Source organism: Ambystoma mexicanum, chromosome 2p (genome assembly GCF_040938575.1).
Source record: "Ambystoma mexicanum isolate Mex_15411 chromosome 2p, UKY_AmexF1_1, whole genome shotgun sequence".
Taxonomy (NCBI): domain Eukaryota; kingdom Metazoa; phylum Chordata; class Amphibia; order Caudata; family Ambystomatidae; genus Ambystoma; species Ambystoma mexicanum.
This window is the reverse complement of record NC_090923.1, coordinates 531,500,780-531,516,685: the sequence shown is the minus strand read 5'-3', so window position 1 is coordinate 531,516,685 and position 15,906 is coordinate 531,500,780. Positions and strand designations below refer to the sequence as shown.

General features: G+C 44.6%; 1 protein-coding gene across 3 annotated transcripts in view; it reads left to right on the top strand.

The window, feature by feature from the left end:
• The window catches only part of ACAD9 (acyl-CoA dehydrogenase family member 9), a 1,303,923-nt gene that overhangs the window by 1,007,768 nt on the left and 280,249 nt on the right, over positions 1-15,906 (top strand). For all 3 annotated transcript variants that reach the window (XM_069643962.1, XM_069643964.1, XM_069643963.1), the window contains one exon: positions 3,696-3,822. In XM_069643962.1, coding sequence (XP_069500063.1) covers positions 3,696-3,822 — 127 coding nt within the window. The remainder of the gene's footprint in view (positions 1-3,695; positions 3,823-15,906) is intronic.

Here is a 15,906-nt window from a genome sequence, read left to right as displayed (position 1 = left end):
GGACGCTCTGCTCTAGATCCCGTTAGATGGATCGATCTCTTTGCCTACCTGCTGTGGGACTAAGCAGTGTCGTAGTGGCTGAGGTGAAGGTATATTCTGTGGTGATCATAACGGTGATGCATTTATTCTTTGTTTATATATAGCTAATTGTGTTTCTTCTTTTCTTTTTATTATGTATGTTATAGTTGAATAAAGGGCCTGTAGCGCCACATTTCTCTTACAACTATAACCAATGTGTTATGTGTAATTCTTTGCCTGAGTCCAATAGCTAATTTTGCAAGGGTCAGGAGAACATGATTACGTGATCTCCTCAGGTGGCCAAGATAAAGCAAAACAGTAGAATGGAAATATTTTCTTGTTTTTACAAAAACGCACTGAAAATCTATACAGACAAAAAAACTGCATATACAAATGACTCATCTCACATATTAAAACTGTGATTCATATCAAGCAGAGCTAATAATATGTGTGCCCAAACATGTCTTTAATGTTGGATGACTTTCATTCTTGAACAGAAGAACTAAAACTTAAATCCAAACTTTTTTGACCTGGTATTGTTCTTCCATGCTTTCAGAATCTGCTTTTTTTGGAATTGTTAATGCACAAGAAAAAAATGTTTCGGTCAAGAATGTAAGCACTTGAGATAATTGAAATTTGCTGCCAATGAGGACTTATTGTGACGGATCCATAACATCTGCTTGATTTACTCTTGTACACACCTCAGTCTTTCACTGGACGATAGTTGGCAAAAAATGTTTGCAACTAGTATCTAGGTCAAGCCCAAAACCGATCTGAATCGGTCTTGCCAGTCTTCCCATTCTCTTTGGATCCCAATGCAATCTGAACACTGGCAGGCGGATCCAGCTCTTCCTATATACTTTTTTGTTAATTAAGGTTTTTCGCAATTTTTTTTATCTCAATTGTAAGAAAGGCATGGCATCTAAGTAAGACATACACAAGTGATGAAAGTTCAAGGGTCTTTATTAAACTGTAAAAATGGGTGAGATAAACACCTAATCTAAACCTAAATCTAAGATGGGAGCAAGCTACGACCATCATATACTAATAATACCATCCGAGTGGAGTCTATTCAAATAAAAGGAGCTATACTAAGAAACCTATTGCCAATCCTTATCGCAATGTTACAAAATAGTATGGGATAATGTTTGTAAGAAAAGAAAGAAGTGTTCACAAAATTATTCATCAGGATGTATGGCCGGGACTCGTGAGCACAGCACACTCATGGGCTTCTCCGGTACAAGCTTAACATTCCTTTTCTTAGTATCGGGGCCTTCTGTGCCCAAGTCTCTTCTCATGCAAAGTCTCTTGCTTCAGAGGGCCTGATATGCCAAAACAACAAAACAAAAGCTCCTTCTGTTAACCTTAGTCGGGTGATTACCCTTCACCCTTGGATCCCACTCAGCCGGGCACCGATCTTCTCTCACCCGTCAGCCTCCCTCAGTCGGGCTCAGACCAACCACTCACTGTGGACATCCTTAAGTCTGGTTCATACTTGTCATCACAATGTTGTTATTTGTAATATTCAAGTCTCATTGTCTTTTTAAACAGCGCCTTCGGTTAAGTGAGGTCCCCCTCATCCGGGTTCAGACCTTCCTGAGCGCATGTCAATTCAAACAGAGACTTCCTGAGGGCGATCTTGTCTTGCTGGGTTAATCTGTCAGTCTACGGCAAGCACAGACATTTTACCATCACAGTAAGCACAGTGTTCCCCTCAGCCAGGCGCAAACGGCAGTTCCACAATAACAAAACCTCTGCAATGTGTTAAGGACTTTCAATTGTACAAGGGATTTGGCGGGACCTTGTATGGCCACCTTAACACCTTATACCGGCCTTCCCTATGGCCTCTTGGTATTTGTAGTTTCTTTACTCACAAGTGTTCAACATAGTCTCTCTGTTCAGTAGAGGGGTACCGGCCAGAGATCTTCGACTGAGTGCCCATGTGGCGCCGGACCACTGTATCTCTGGTACCAAGTTTGTTCACAAAAGACCTCCTGTCTAATTATCTTCTTAATGTTGCCACTGCAACCTTGAGCCTAACAGTCTGGTTGACTATCCGGTTATTCTGACTCACCGGTTGGGCTGAACTCGGCGGTTCCTTTACCGCTGGAGTCAAGGACAGTACCATGATGGCAACCACGTCTCCCCACCCATCCGTGCGGGGGGTGCCATGTACAGCTGACATCCATCCCACCATTTGCCAGTTGCGATTCCCGGTCTTATGTTGCTTTCATCGGAGGCTTCACGGAACTGGGTTGAAAAGGGCAAGGGCAATTCCCTCCTTGACATCCTTTTAGGTTTCGCCGCCATTCTCCTTCGTTTGAACTGCTGTCCTGGAATGGCTGCTTCCTCGTTCGTTCGACCTTGCTCAGAGTGTGCTCTTGCGCTTTTCCTTTTATCTCTATGGGAAAGAGAAAGGGCAGTCGGGTGTGTGTGTAGTTATCTGCAATTGCCCGATTCTGCCTCACCCTTGTTTTGGGACATGTCCGGTATGCGGTTCTGGTGTTAGTCTTTCTTGCTTCAAAACTGGGACACCCTGGCGGACCTTCATAAGGAATTACATCCCTCATATTCCTCTGGGGATTCTTTCTATCTCCTAGTTCGTTAACCCTCGTCCTAGGGGGGTTGATAAACTCGGAGGGGTGAGATTTGTAGGGTTTGTGAAATTAATGGGAACAATCCGTAAAATAATAGCTTGAAGGTTTGTGGAGGGAAGGACCGGGATTATTGTAATTGGTTATTTATAACACGCTTAATACCCAGAGGTTTATAAGCACGGACCCAGGTTCCGAACCTGTGCTGCTCTGTGTCGTCTAGCTTCCAAGGCAAGCACTTTGCCCCTGAGCTATCCTCCCGAGACTATTAGTATAGAGAAATGAATAGGGGGGATTGTTGGAAAAAAGGTTTGGTTAAAGCAGATGGGGAGGTCGGGAAATAATAATCACAGGGACAGAGAGAAGAATGATTGAGAGTGTTCGGGTAGGCAACCGGGATATAGGGATTCTGGGGGATGTAGTTTCTTGCTGCGCTGGTGTTTGGGTTGGTTTTTGGTAAGGGAGATTTATTGGGCGGAAGGGAGGTCGATTTGGAACAGCCTATAAAAGCCTCAGGGACTTCGTCCTCTTGTCCGGTGTAATACCACGTCTCACCTGGGGCAGTCACCGAGCATAATCCAAGGCTCCCCTACTCAGGTGATCCTCCCTCGCTCGTCCACCCCCAGGGTTGGGATCTGAGAGCGCCAGCCCTTCACTGGCCACCTGAATAAGGGATTCTTGGGGTCTAATGGGGAGAACACCCTTAGGTTTCTCACACAAGGTACTAGTTACAATATTCTGACTAGACTTTGTGGTGAAATGGGCTTGGGAAAGAAGCAGATGGGAACATGCTGCTGTCTTTTGTGCTATGCTCCGGATTCAGACACAAGATCTTATTTTCCCCACATCTTTAGATGCTGGTCATACTTGAAAGGCTAATTTATTTGTTTTGGGTACTCCTATATAATTCCACTGACTCATTTGTGAAATGGCATTGTTTTTAACATATTATAAATGCATGAGTTATGGTATTCGTAGCAAATACATCGGCTGTGTATTTCCAGCAAAATGTTTATAGTGATTTTGAATGAAATGTGTGTTCTTGGGTTGTTTTTCATATTTCGCTTTTTTGTAATCCTTTAGAGAAATGAAGAAGGGCAATATTGGAGTTGTATTGGGAATGGTAGCGAAGAAGCTTCGTGATAGCATGGGAAGGAAGGTTGATTTTGGATTGACCGGTCAAGACGGTGTGGTCCATCCCAGCCTAGAGGTAATAATTCATATTGGCACTGTTTGCATTACATTTTAAACCATTCAGAAGATCTGGTAGTGCAACAAACATCCTATGCACACTAAGGCACTTGCATCTGTATGCCCCTCCTCTTCCACTTAATTGTACTGCCTTCTAGAGTGACTCGCTGTTCTTGGTGTACATTTTGACTGTCATATCTTGGAGAATATCACTAGCTTTTCCTTTTTGTGAAGTGATTATTCCTTACTTGTGTTTTTTTTTTTTTTTTTTAAACCTCTTGGAGCAGAAACGGTCTTGGCATGTATAAAATGTATTTAGTATTCAAGCGAAGTCGGCCACAACTGAATACCCACAATCAGGGCCCATGCTGCCTGTTTTGGCCTGTGGTATGGATGCATTCTCCCCCGAGCACAGAAGGCCAATAGACACAGCAGAGCCACTGCTGGACCCAGTGTATTCACAGGAGAATCCACTCCACAGTAAGATGGCCGCAACCTCTTCCGACTGCCTACCAGCCTTGCAGGCTGCACTTCAAGATCTGCTCCTTGATTGGTCACTGTGCGACTCAAAGGGGACTGGTACCCCGAGCCAGTAGGAGAAGCCGGTCACAACTGAATGCCCACAATCAAGGCCCCTGTTGCCTGTCTTGGCCTGTCTGGGCATGCGCGGGACTCCTGGACACATGGCCTGTCCAGTCCCTGAGACCTCTAGACACAATCCTCTGCTTAGCTCTGACCGCAACCCACCGCAGCGTTGGTAGCATCATGGGATATAAAACACTCGCTGGCCGCCAACACATCTTGCAAGGTAAGGTGATTGCTGGCGATTCTTGCTTTGATCATCTCCCTTATGCGATGCCCTGTCCAGCTACCCCAGTCCACACCATATTCCTGCCAGAGACACGCGTCAGTCAGTCCCATGCTGGCCCTACATAGCGGAAACTCTTGCAGTGTGGTGCAGCCCACCCTAGACCATCTTCTCTAGTAGGATCGACCGATTGACTCCATACGTCCTGCTCCAACACCCCACCACATTCCTGCCGCCGACTCGCTTCAGTCAGTCCAATGCTTGCCCCGCACAGCAGAGCCCCTCGCAGTTTGGCGCAGCCTTTCCTTGGCCATCTATTCTTCTCAGGGCAACCATCTCACCCCATTGACCTTTTATTACTCCTCATTCATTCCCCCACAGCCGCCAGACTGGCCTGAAATCTGGGCGCAGTTTTGGACGAGGAAAGGTCCAGACACACTATGCCGTGGGAGGATATGAGTCTGGCAAGAGGCTGAACGTAGATGTTGGACAGGATGGGAGCGATGGCAGACCCTTGGGGAACCACAGGTGAGGGCACCCGGATGGAGCAAAAAGGAGGAAGAGAAAGCAACTGAATGTGGCCAGACAGAAAAAAAACGAACCCGGAATGGACAGCAGCAGAGATACCAGCCATGGCCAGGTGCTCAAGCAGCATCGAGTGATTGATGGTGTCAAAGGTAGCAGAGAGATCAAGCAAAATAAGAGCTCCTACGGCGCCCTGGACCTGCAACCGCACCAGAACATCAATTGACGAGACAAGCACACAATCGGACCACGACCCGGTCGGAAGCCAGACTGAGAGGAGTCGACAGGGAACCACAAGTGACTCTAACAGTTTAGCCAAAAAAGGGAGAAATGATATAGGGCGAAGATCCAACACAGAGTGATCCAGGGAAGGTTTCTTGAGAAGCGGAATGACGAGGGCATGTTTTACGCTGGCCGGAATTAGGCCGTGATGAAGGGAAGATTGACTGCCTGCTTAAACAGGGGTGCAACCAAGGGCATGATTTCCTTCAACACAGGTAACGGGATAGAGTCCAGGGGAGAGGCAGAGCTAAGCCTAGTAGAGGCCACAATGATATCCTGTGGGGTAAAAATACCAGAAAGGACCACTAGAAAGGTGGCTCAGAGACCAGAGCCGTAGAAGGTCATTGGTTCCTTGGGGCACCTGAGGAACAGATCTTTTCTATTGTTGTTGATTTCTATTTTTTAAACAAATAATAAGCCAAAGAGTCACATTGTGAAGGGGCAATGGCCTCAGGCGGAAGAGAGGAGAGCGAACGTATAATGCGGAACAGCTCTCTGGATTTATTATGTGAGCCTACTACCTGATGGGTGAAGTAAGTGCATTTGGCCTCACGGATGGTTGGGTGGTACAAAGAGGAAATTTGATGTAGGAGATACTTAGCCTGCAGACCATACGTACTACGCCATTTCCAACCAGCTTGACCTTCTTGATGACAAAGTGATCGGAGCTGATCAGTGAACCAGGGTTCAGAGCGGCAAAGTCTAGGTTTCGTGAAGTTTAGAAGGGCAAGGGTATCAGCAGTGCCCAGGCACGCCTGCAAGATGTAGTCCAAGTTCATCCTTTACACGCAGAAGCCAGTTGAGTAGCAATATCAGCAGGAGAGATAGTACGCCAGTTGCGATGAGCAGCCGGCTGGATTTTTTTAACAGCATCTGGCAAGGGGAGTTTCCATTGAAATGAGGCCAAAGAATTATCAGTCCATGATACTGGGAGCTGGGGAAACACTTTGGTGGAGATCTCGGAGGCGAAGATCAGGTCCAGCGTGTTACCTAATCTGTGGATGGGAACAGCGATCAACTCAAGTTCCAACTTGAAGCCATCATCTGGGTTAAATCCTTCCTCTGTGAACAAACCTTGAGTCTTCATTGGATACTCAAAGGCAGATCCCAATCGGCGTCCCTCTTGGTGTCCCGCAAGGTTCCTGCTTCTCTGACCCGTTACAATACTTACACTAAGCCCCTTTTTGACCTGCTGGATTCCCTTTGTATTATCTACACCAACTTCACGGATGATACCCAAATCAACATCCATATGACTGGCAACAACACTGTCGATTCTGCCACTATAAACTGGGTCTACAGCATCATCCAAAACTGGATGACCACCCTCAATTTATATATCAATGACAATAAAATGGAACTAGTAATTGTGGGCTCCCCTTCCGTCTCAAAAACCTAAACTCTGCCCTCTGCTCGGTTTCCACTGATTGCATCAACATACCTGTCCAGAAAAAAACATGTCAAAACCCTAGCATTCTGCCTGGACACATCTCTCCATGACCAAACACATCAATGACTTGGCCTCATCCTCAGCCTACACCTCTATCTCCTTGATCAGACAATTCTTCTCTCTGAACAATTGCCTGACATTATCAAGAGCCATTCTCAATAGTAAACTGGACCACTGCAATGGACTTCTCATGGGCACCTCTGCAAAAATCCTTGCCAATCTCCAAATCTTGCAAAACACAGCCCTTCGTGCATCCCTGGGCTTACAACACTCAGACCACATCTTGACAACCAGGCGAGACATCCACTGGCTTCCATCAAAGCCTGCATCAAATAAAAAACTTTAACCATTGCACTTCGCTGTATCTACAAGGCAAGGAGGTCCCACTCTGCCTCACTAATGGCATTGCTGGAAACATTGTGTGCGCCTCTACGGTCATCTGCAGGCATCTCCTTGCTCACCCCAAACGCAGTAGAGCAGGATGCATGAGCTTCTGTGTTAGGGCGCACCCCCTAACATCCAACATCAGAAATGAGCACTCCTACCCAACCTTCAGAAAACTTGTGAAAACTTGGCTGTTTAACAATTACGATTAATGTCGAATTAACTTTCGCGGCTTTACCGCCTTTTATCCTCTGTACAAATGCTGCAATTCCTCTGGGTCTGTGCGTTACACAAATGTAATAAATTAAATAATAAAAATATGCCAAGGCAGCTCTGCAGAATGACATTTTTGTTCATATACAGATACAAAGTAACTACTACTTTAAAGCACAACAGCCCACTGAGAGTGTCATTGGGGTTATGAAAAATATTCTATTGTAAAGGAATGTATTTTATCATGTCACAGGAATCCTGGAGATATGACCTAAGAGGCTTTAGATACACAAAAGTATGGGCTGGTTTTTTTGTCAAGTTCAGTTTGCTGTTTACGAGCCACAAGTACACAAGAGAAGAGACTGAACAAGCACTCCCTCTCAATCCCTCAACTGACACACACATACAAATTTCATTAAAACCCACTCACTCAACATTTTCCGATCCAGCATTCACTCTGCAGACCTCAACTTTCCATCTCGCATTCATAGTGGCAGGTAGGGCAAGAGCGAAGAGCCAACAGCATGCTTATGCAAATGTGCCCATCACACTGTGGTCCTACCACGCACATAGGTGCTGGGAGTCTCATATAATAGTGTTGGGGAAGCACTCCTGTCACTTATGCATGCAAGGTGCACAGCCCCCTAGCAATGTGCAGGTCATCTGTCATACCTTCACAGAACTGTGGAACAGAGAGTAATCAGTACGCTTCTCACCTGCTTTCTCATAGACCGCCTGGTCTTAATCACGGATTCGAAATCTCCATGTACTGATTAGGGTTGTGGGTAGGGGAAGATGTTGATATATCATAAAAACAAATATGTCAACCTGGTAGATTTACATAAGTAATCCCGGGTGTCAATCACTGTTATAGTTTGGAACCCTGGATAGATGCATGACATCTCTCGAGGGCAAATGCAGGAGGAGGACACACAAACAAAATTCCAAGGTAATTCGATTTAAGACTAAACAGGGTATCCTCTAAAGGAAAAGAGTGCTGGGATGCAGAAAAATTAAGGACGGATCATAAAAAACATCAATAACAGATGCAGCTGATGAGAAGTGACTGACAAAAAGCCCGGTGACATCAGAGGGATACGTCACTTTTCCTGCCCACTTCAAACACCCACCATAGGTCACCCTTACCTGGGCATCATAGCTAATGTCTCACAGAGACACAGTCCTTCTTCTCTCATAGCCTGTATGTACCACACCTACCTACAGGCACAGTCTACTGTGAGAAACCAAAAGGTGTCTCACCCGCTGGTCCCTGGAGATCTGTCGGCCAGGTGGCAAGGACACGGCCATCGCTATTTGATCCAGTTCCTAGGGGTGGACAAGTGGGGGGAGGATCACCTGGGCAAGGGGTATTCGGGATGTGGAAGTGGGACACCGAGGTTTGAGATGCGGTATCCCCTTCCCTGTAACACTGGTTCCCCTTCCTACCTTGTAGGATAATTAGAAGCTCTACCCCGCCCCCTTTTCCTGGACGAACACTTTCTAACACAGCAACAGACAATGGACTAACACCAGAGCCGTTTACCTGACATGTCCCAACACTCGGGTCAGGTAGAGTCAGGCAATTGACAATAACCACGCACACCTGACAATCCTTTACCTTCCCCTGTTAAGTGACTTCAATTCAGCACTCCAACTAAGTCAATGCCGAGTCTGGGATGCCCAAGGGAAGCCCTTAATTATATATTTTTATGACAAGTTCATAGATCTGGATGATAAACCCTTGTATAACGCCCCTCTCTTTGAATCCCCCTGGCCTCACTGAGCCAAGAAGTAGGTTTGTTTTGCAAATTAAAAGATTTATTTGAAAATTAAACAATATATATATATATATATATATATATATATATATCACACTTTTATAATAAATGAATATTTGATAGCGCACTTATGAATATGACAGTGATCAACAATGGATAGTATTACACTGGCACACCTTTTTTAATTTTACTTAGGAGTTGGTATAGAAAGGATAAGGTAGCTGAGAATGCTTTTATGGTTTCAAGGAAAAACAATGATGGAAAGAATGCAGCACAGATATAAACTGATATGGTTTCAACAAGAGAGAATATAATCACTTTTCCCCTTGTGGCAATTCACTCCCGCCCTATGCAGTATAAAGAGATGGAAGGAGAGCACACAATTTTCAGGAATACCATCAAATGCAATAACAATTCAGTTCCCTCCTAGCAACCTTAGAGCACAGGGATAATGTTCAAACACAGGCAAAAATACTTTAAATGTGATTTGCAAAGAAGTGAAAATATGCTAAAAATGATTTTAATTCCCTTTAGGAGATTCAGGGTAGGTGACAGCTACTTTGAATTAGTTCAGGTCTACACTAGCAATAAGTTATGAAGGATTATCAGGTTGAAAACGGATTTCAGCAGGTCAAGCAAAAGGCAGCGATTTTTTTTTTTTTTTTTTTTTTTTTTTTTTTTTTTTTTTTTTTACAAGTGGTGAAATGAGCTAGTTGCAATTCGCGGCACTTTTTCCGAATGCGTCAAGCGCGATTACGGAAAAACTATAAGGAGTAGAAAGTCGGTTCTGGGTTCGTTGGAAAGCTCAGGATCTTAGCTTTAAAATGAAAGTCTCGTTCCTAGCATGTATGGTTCAAAAGATACGGACGATTTTGTGGAGGTAGATTTTCAGAAATGAAATGATTCAGAATGGTAAATGACACTTTCACAGGTTTGAAATCACAGAATGAACACACGATTTCTATGATGCAGTTCTAAATAGGTGGAAATGGTTTGAATTAGATTATTTTTAAACTAAGAGATTGGTTTGCACAGTTCTCAGGATACTCACTCCTAATTTTGGAAGGAATGGGCCTCGTCACAGATCTGGTCAACAGGTTTAGCTGCAGTTCTCTCTGCTCTGCTGGTCTGGATCTCTGGTTCTGGCAAAAGTTCTGGCACAGCACAGCGGTCTGGTCTGGGTCTGGTCTTCTATCGGCACTGCACTGCGGTCTGGATACAGCTCTGCTTTCTGGGTTCGGGCACAGGGTTCTAGCCAGAATCAAACAGCTCGCCCGGCTGTTGAATAGTTTGGTTAGGTGGCTGGATTCTGAGGCCTGCTGAGATTCAGCTTGTGGACTAGGCCTCTCTGCTACAAGTTCTGAAGTCTGGATTCTAAGTTCTGGATATGGTCCTTCTGGATATTGTCTGGTCCGGCAAAATGCTTCGCAAGAAATCAGTTTGAATTGGAAAGTGAATCTCCCTTCCTGGGTCTCAGTGGCTCTTTTTAGGTCTTTGGAAAATGGGTGTGTGCGTAGGCATAACTAAGCCTGCCCCTCACAACTTATCATTGGCCAAGTTCTCCTCTCTCCCTTGATTGGGGGAAGGAAATTGAGTGTCATCGTGATGAGGTACGTTTATGGGTCAGAGTATCCTCCCCTTGTTACTTTGCACACAAATCTATTTTTCATCCAAATGCATATTTATGTACAATTTTTCTAATATTATATGTCCAGTTAACATCTTTTCTGTAGCACCAAACCATCCGATCCCTGTCTTTGTAAGATGTCGTGTCCACTTCTGACAGAATTCTGCCCTTTTCATCAAGAACACAACCTCTAAACCTTTCCAGAATGTACACAAATGTGCGCAAGGAATATGGGCATCAGATGATAAAGTGTCAGATTTTTAACATACAGACATTTGGAGTAATACCCTATTTTCTGCTACTACCCCCCAGAACATACCACAGAGTCCTAACACCTCTTAAAATGTGCACAGACAAATCACAGGATTAATGATATTATTTATATAATTTTGACAGTTATGTACTATGAATTATCCAACTTTTTAAAATTATGCTCTGGCCCAGATGGGTGTGGTTTAGGTTCCAAAGCACATGGGGAATTTCTGTCTGTCCATGCCTCCAGCTCAGGTAGCTCCCAGAGCCACTGCTCCTCCCAGTTTCTTCCAAGAGGAAGTCATTTACGAACCCCCTAATTTAACATTTGCCTGTGCCAAGGAAAGTTCATTGTTCGGTTTCCCTTGCAGTCCCAGGTGCCCCTCCTCTGATTCAATCAGAGAGGTGTGATCTCCTTTTGGTGGTGCAGCAGAAGGGAGGCCAGGCCTGGGAATGCAGTTGCTGGGCAAGTTTCCACTCCTGTCGGGGGTAGTTGCCGGGCAGAATTCAGTCCCCTTAAGCCAGGTTTTAGGCAAATGTCACTTTTGGTTCCAATTTTTCTTCATTCAAATCAAACTTACAATTTTTACACATGCAGCTAGAATGCTGATTCTAAGTTCAAAACTATGACATTTAAACAGTTGCAACCTATGTGCCACTCAACAGTAGGTCACTCATTTATTTTAAACATTTCGATTTTAGTGGCTTTAAATCCCATTTCACTTAAGCTACTGACATCCACAGCTCAGCCAGTTTTGTTATGAACATTGCTTTAGGCTCTTCATCTTTCCAGATTTTGTATGCACACAAGACTACATTCTGCCAAATGTCTGCTGGCATTCAGTGGGATTTTTTTGAATATCTTGACATGTTTGAAAATAGGCATTTTGAGCTTATATTCAGAGAAACAAGGGTGATTTCAAAGCGCTTTTTGAGGTAACGGGCACTGCTGTTTTTCCTTTGGCACCACGTTTCACTCATGGCGCTACTGGCCCATCACGCTCGCACTGGTGGGTGGCAGGTCAGGCGACCATTTTGGTGTGCGCAAAACTGCAGATTCTGGCGCAAATGTGGGCTTTTCGGCCATCTTGGATTTTCTAAGCCCACAGCACCAAATGTTGTAGCATAATAACTTGAACGTGGGTCGAGACACCTGACACCCCACAGGGATAAAAGGCGGCGCATGAAAGCACACTTGGATCAAGGTCAAACGCTTAAGGAGACAGCTACAACAAACCGGCAGTACAAAGGGAGAAGAAAAGCGGTGAGACCTGGAAGGAAGACTGTAAATTACAGCTGGCTTGCGGAGCAACAAATGCCAATGGTACATGGGGGCCTCCCGCATTGATAACGCAGGCGGAGATGCAGGCTGGCTACCGTGGTACTATCCTTGACTCCAGAGAACAAAGAAGCGAAAGGGTTCAGCACAGCCGGTGAGTTGGAGGAAGCTGATATCAAGCGGAACTGTTAAGCCCAAGGTTGCGAGTAGCAACATTTTGAAGGTAAGAAGAAAGGACTTGTGTGTATGTTTGAACTTTAAAGAAAGCCTAGTTGAAGTCCAGGTGTAGAGGGATCCGGCGCCACGTGGGCGCTCATTCAAAAGGCTCTGACCGGGACCTGATTGTGAAACTACAACAACCAGAAGGCTGTATAAAAAGGTAGCGTGAGGCGTCAGAGTGGTCCTACAAGGGTCACGTCAAATGCCTTGTACAATCGAAAGTCTTTGAACCGTTGCTAGAGGAAAGCAAGGAGACCGGAACTCCGCTTTCCACTACGATTGTGAACTGTGATAATTGGCAAGTGTGAACCCGACAGAGCGATGCTAAAAGACAGCTGAAGAGAAAGAAACCTTGCTTTCTGATAAAACTGTGCAGTACATGAACTGTGTTAAGGAAACGCCATAGTGAACTTGACGGAGGGAGCTCCCAGGGATCCAAGCACGGCAGAGGCAGATCCCAGGGGCGAAGAGTAATCAATTGCCCAAAGAACCTTTGTCTATTATTTGTCTTCCATTTTTCGACAAGGTTCCTAAACATTACTAGCAATGTCTGAGAGGCCGTAGTGAACACACTCTGTCTAGTTAAGGTAAAGCCAGTCAAGTCCTGAAAGATGTGCATCTTTTAACCTTCATACTGGAGCTCTGGGTGACTTCTAGCCCTGTCCAACACTACTGTTTTTTCTGCTTAGTAATGAAAGCATACCACCTCAGACCTTTACCCTATCTGCTTCTATAAGCTCTGTGAAACCTGATATCTTTACCATCATCTTCCAAGAACACTATTAATAATCTCTTTGATCTTTGTTTCAACTTGCCTAGTCATTTCCCCTCGCTGCTCTTTAAGACTGAGTTCTCTTATTCCTCCACTCTGTTTTCTAAATCGTCTAGTTTCAACCTGACTTCTTCCTCCTTGGTCTCCAAATCCAGCAGTCTCGCATCATAACGCATCTCCAGCAAGTCCCTGCTGATTTGGTTGTTCTCCACTCTTTTGAGCTTATTTGCCAATTAATCCACCCTTCTTCTCAGATCTGAAAGTGAGTTTTGTATATCCCCCTCTCAAAGCATTGATTTCTTGAACTATGCCCTGCATATCGTCTTTCCTTGCAGCACCCAAGAGTCTTTCCTTTTCGCTCTGCTGTTGGGCCATATCCTTCCCTACACAGTACTCCGTCTGATCTCAGCGAAATTGCTGTAAGACCTGTGCACTGTCCCAGCCTTTTTCCTCCTGCATTTCCCTGGGCGCTCCTGTTGTCGCCTGTAGGAAAATTCCCCTTAAGGTAATATAGCATGTTGGTAAAAACAGCTCTACAATTTCTGAGATTTTGTGAGAAAAACAAATGACCAAATTATTACTTGGGCTTTATTCACTCTACGTTTACTTTTTGCTTTAACTATATTGGATATGGCCTACTTTTTTTCTAGATTTTGGGGTCCCGTAAGAAAAACAAAATGCTGTTATGTTGCATTGGATACCTGCTCGGGAACCAGTCCTTTTATGGCTACACCATCCCTCAAAACCCTGCTCTTCACATAATCACCTCCTACCCTCCCCTCCGACATGAATGACATATTTTCAAACGCCATGATGTCTGCACTGCTAAATTTGTAACTAAAACATGTTACTGTAAATCTAATGCCTTGTAAACGTATATTTCTAAAACATATACCGTAACTCAAAATGCCTGTAAACTTTAACAACCTTCCTTCTGTAACCAGCCAATTGCTTATATGTAACAGCGCCACGATGCCCACGGGCTGAGCGTGCGCTTTAAAAATATGAAAAAATAAATAAATAAATTGATTAACACAGGTAAATTAGAATGCCTTGTTACCAGCACTGATTAATCGATCACCCCACTGAACCATTATTGGAGTAGCTTCTTTTCCCTAATGTTGTACTACAGCTTTCATCGCTATAAATATAAGATGTTCGTATTAACCAACTCAAGAGTGACTTTGTCTGACTGACCGTATAGAAATGTAAGGGAACAGCCCCAGTGGCTTTCCTTAAACAAGATTATTTCTTTGGCATTATCTCTGGAAGGACATATACGTAATCCTGCCTTAGTGACATCACGTGGCATCTTTCTGAAGGAAAGCACTGCAAGTCTGCACAACAGCGACTCTGTTCAGGAGGAGAGGAATTCACTGACGGGCCCATAGGTCAGCGCTCACCCGCTAGAACTTGTAAGACAAGATAGCTGCAACTTGTGAGGTGCAGGATTCATTTACTCCAACACAACTCAATAATGAGGAATCAGTAAGTTGGCAAAGGGAAGTCCGTTTAATGACAAGTATATCAAACGGAGATACAAATGGAAATCAGCAGCATTGCGATCACCTGTCTCGCTCCGACTTCCTCGAACTTCAGTCAAACAGTCATTGTTATAGGCAAAACTCGTCATCACTGACGTCTAATTCTATAAAAAATCATCATGCAATATAATTGGTTAGGAAAGGTAACTTAAGTATAGGTGTTATATCTGTATATGGTAACAGAGCATGTGGATTGGTTAACTCTTATCGGGTGGGCGTCTACGCCCATCCCTCTACATCACGCGTGATGGACTTCACTACAACTACGATGTCCTATTGGTTACAGTATCTATAGGACCCTAGATTACATGGTCCATTGTGATTGGGCAAGTTACACCCCTAAGCATAAATCTCCACTTTAATTAGCAGCATACAGAATGGACACCCAGGTGCCTAATGCCCCAGGATTCACCCTGCCTCCTTTCCATCAATCAGTGTTTTAGGGCGATGTGTCAATTAGTTGGCTAAAGATGGCCTCGAAACTGTAGTCTCTTATCGGGAAAAGTTATGGCATCCTCGCGTTCTGGATGACATCAGGCGGTGGCTGATCACGTGTTACTTCACTATGAATCTGCTTCATTTTCCAGCTTTTCATGTATTTAATTCTCCTAGTCCCGCCACCTGCCCGGGCCTCCTTATCTTGACCTTCACATGGCAGGCTGGTATGCTCTGAGGTTTCGATTCTCCTTAGCTGAAGCTCACCTCCCTTTCTTGGGTTGACCTCGATTTCCCAGGCCTGAGCCGTCCTTTGTTGAGTTTCGATTCCGCTGTGTTCCGTGGCTTGGGCTTGGATATGAAACCCGACCAGTTAGACCTTGGCCGCCTGGGCGTACTTCTGTTTTTACAAAATGGAGTCGCACGTGTACATTGTGCTTTATTGAGGTAGATATATAGTTGGCGCTTGCTGCTCTACTCTTCTACTAAGCATTGCAAGCAGTATCTATTTCTTAGCATCTTGCATTTGAAGCCC